Raw genomic sequence first — 3,210 nt, 5'->3', positions numbered from 1 at the left:
CTTTTGCTCCTTTTTCTCCTCCTTTGCTCCTTTTTTTCTTGTGGCAATATTATTTTACTCAGAGATATTTTGTTACAGATTGGTTTATTGTTACTTTGGTACTTACTACTGAAAGCTGATTATTACTTACAAATTAATTTAACCATCTTTGTCTGACTGGATCTCACTGCATCAAAAAACATGACAGGTTTATTTCACTGTATGTTCATATTTATTTTATGTAATGAGTGATTTTAAAATTGTTCTCTTGCAGATATATTTTTTATAATAATAACATGACCAATAATCCCAACCTGATGAAGTCATTACAGCACAGTAATCACCATATGAATATGGGTTTTGATATATCCAGTACCTGAAACAAAAATGAAGAAGACTGTTTGATTTCCACACAGTACACTCAGTTATGAGTATGATATCATACTCACAGTAGAGAAATTCAGGCTAATGGTCGATTAAATTCAGTGATCTCTTACCCATTTGTTATTGTGGTGCCATCAATCCATTTCCATACTCCCTCTGTTGTTCTCAGACCAATCCAAAAATTACTCTTATTATCAACAACAACCTTCTTCAAAAACTCCTGTTACGACAGAGCAGTAAAATATTGTATATGTAATAGTAATAATAATAATTACAATTACAGTAATACACCTTTCTCTCACTAGTTAAAACAGACCAACCTATTCGTGTAAATGTGCACAAACAAACACAAAATTTTCTTTCTCACTCACTTGCTCCTCTTGGCTGTTTATGATCACTAGATCTGCTCCTCTCTGTTGACAGGCTCGTCTGCTGTCATTCCATCTCTTCTCCTCAGATGAAATATAATAAAAACTGAAGTTGTAGTAGATCCATTTAAAGTTGTCAGCACGCTGATCTATTAATACACCAGTTTAGATATATTAGTTTAGCTTTGTCCATGTTGAAATGTATTTAAGCAGTATTGATGAACAGAAAGTTGATGTTTAAGTCAATGCTTATTTTTATTGAAGCGGGATGGTAGAAAAAAGATGATTTTTTAATGATTTAATGAGGATAAAACAAAATTACCTTGTTCATAAAGGCCACGTTGGAGTTCATCAATCTTGTTTTTTATCTGCTCTCTTTCTGCAGTCAGATTATTGCTATGGTTCAGTATCTGCTCATATTTGGTAAGTATCTGGTGTCTTTCCTCAGTCAGGTTATTGATAACGGTTAGAAACTGTTTTCTCTCGGTGGTGAAATACATACAGAGCACCATTACAGCAGTCAGCAGAAGAACACACAGCAGACACAAACACACTTCAACTGCTCTGTGCTTTCTGTTCTTCACTGAGACACTTCCTGAGGATGATGGACAAAAGCTTACATTAACCTTCACACTTATGCTTATGTCTTAACTTTACTCTCACAGTCTCAATTCTCAAACAAGATCTCTCAAAACAATAAGTTCAGATCACTGAATTCATTTCTTGTTCACACCAGATTTAAAATTCTTTTTCATTTAAGCAAATTGCACATGTTTTGGAACATTTGTTTTTGTGCAAAAGAGTAAGTTTATTATATTATGATTATAATTTGCATAATATCTGCACAAAACTGACAAGTTTATTCTCAGTAAAATTGTCATACTCTTCACAACATCTTTCATCGTTTGAGCCATTGTAGATCTATATGAAGAGATGTGTCTGCATGTTATTTTGTGGCAATTTTCTGTTCGTATGATTTTACATATAAAATATTTGTAAAAGAAGAAATGAATATGTGAATTTTTGGTTAACATACATTGCTACAAAAAAAATGGTAACACTTTACAATAAGGTTCATTAAACATTAGTTAATGTATTATCTAACATGAACTAGCATGAGCAATACATTTGTTACTGTATTTACTAATCTTCGTTAATGTTAGTTAATGAAAATACAGTTGTTCATTTACTAATAATGTATTAGTAAATGTTGAAATTAATATTAACAAAGATTAATAAATGCTGTATAATTGCAGTTCATTGTTAGTTCATGTTAACTAATGTAGTTAACTAATGTTAACTTATGAACCTTATTGTAAAGTGTTACCAAAAATATGTACTATATAGCGTAGTGCAAAGTCCCAACACGCGGTTAACAGGCAAACCCTGCATGGCCGTCCGCTACGCCATCAACTTGAAATGTTTTGTATTTGTATTAGAGAATGTTAAGACTGTTTAAAACAATAAACCAAAGCAATTGAGAAAAATGCAAGAGAAACTATAATACTTCTATCTGTCTGTTATAATGTGTATCAGATAAATGACGTTACCTGTGTGTTGCAGTGGCTGATGTCTCTCTGTGTTTGTCCTCAGATCATGATGTCTCACAGTATCTGCACTCTCATAGATATCCACCATCATCTCCACTCTTTCTCCTCTGTCCATTTCCACAGTCTCAGTCATCATCACATCATCATATATAACTTCAGTTATCTCTGATCTCTTAATGTCATACATCATAACACTGTGTTAATGCTAGGCTGTTCTAGTTTCAGACTGTTTATGCTGCAGTGCTGTGCATTTCAACAGCCTGCTTTTTAAAACTAAAGTTTGAACTGAACTCAGAATGAAACTGTTAGTGGTCAATGTGTGAATCTTGTGACATTTAATGTGCCAGAAGGACTGAGCCTATTAACACCTAGAGTTTTAAAAAAGAACATGTGTGATCATAAGCGGTTAGGCAATCATCTCATCATTTTCTGTAAAGCTAAAGCGTTCATTTCGGAACACAAATAAAGATATTTTTGATGAAATCAAGCTGAGAGGTTTTTTCATCCTCAATAGAAAGCAACAAAATTACCACATTCAAGGTCCAGAAAAGTGGTATAAACATTGATAAAATAGTCAATGTGACTACAATGGTTCAACTTTAATGTTATGAAGCGACAAGAATACTTTTTGTGCGCAAAAGCAAAACAAAAATAACGACTTCATTCAACAAATTCGTCTCTCCCCTGTCATTCTCCTACGCTATTTTCCTTGCAGCGCTTCCAGATTCTACATCAGAACACCAACTCAGTATTGGCCGACGCCTGTTCACGTAGCATGCATGTGATGCTGACGCAGGAGCCAGCCAATACTGAGCCGGCGTTCGGACATAAACACAGAAGCGCTGAACTGCATTCACTGCGTCAACTGCTTAAGAATAATGATAGAGAAGAAATTGTTGAATAAAGTCGATATTTTTGTTTTGTTTTTG

General features: G+C 33.9%; 1 protein-coding gene across 2 annotated transcripts; it reads right to left on the bottom strand.

The window, feature by feature from the left end:
* Positions 1-493: 493 nt before the first annotated feature.
* si:ch211-193e13.5 lies at positions 494-2,687 on the bottom strand. Of its 2 annotated transcripts, XR_007183649.1 has the most exons (3): positions 2,282-2,687; positions 735-1,326; positions 494-583 (listed from the first exon to the last, which is right to left on the bottom strand). XR_007183649.1 is itself a non-coding variant. In XM_048181717.1 (2 exons), the coding sequence occupies exons 1-2, from the start codon at positions 2,469-2,471 to the stop codon at positions 1,022-1,024; spliced, it is 495 nt and encodes a 164-aa protein (XP_048037674.1). In that variant the 5' UTR covers positions 2,472-2,687; the 3' UTR covers positions 502-1,021. The 2 variants fall into 2 exon arrangements, 1 of the variants encoding a protein (XP_048037674.1); XM_048181717.1 differs by having other exon boundaries at positions 502-1,326.
* Between the last annotated feature and the right edge of the window lie 523 nt (positions 2,688-3,210).

The sequence above is a fragment of the Megalobrama amblycephala genome, linkage group LG2 (assembly GCF_018812025.1).
Source record: "Megalobrama amblycephala isolate DHTTF-2021 linkage group LG2, ASM1881202v1, whole genome shotgun sequence".
Lineage (NCBI taxonomy): Eukaryota > Metazoa > Chordata > Actinopteri > Cypriniformes > Xenocyprididae > Megalobrama > Megalobrama amblycephala.
This window is presented reverse-complemented; position numbering and strand designations above follow the sequence as displayed.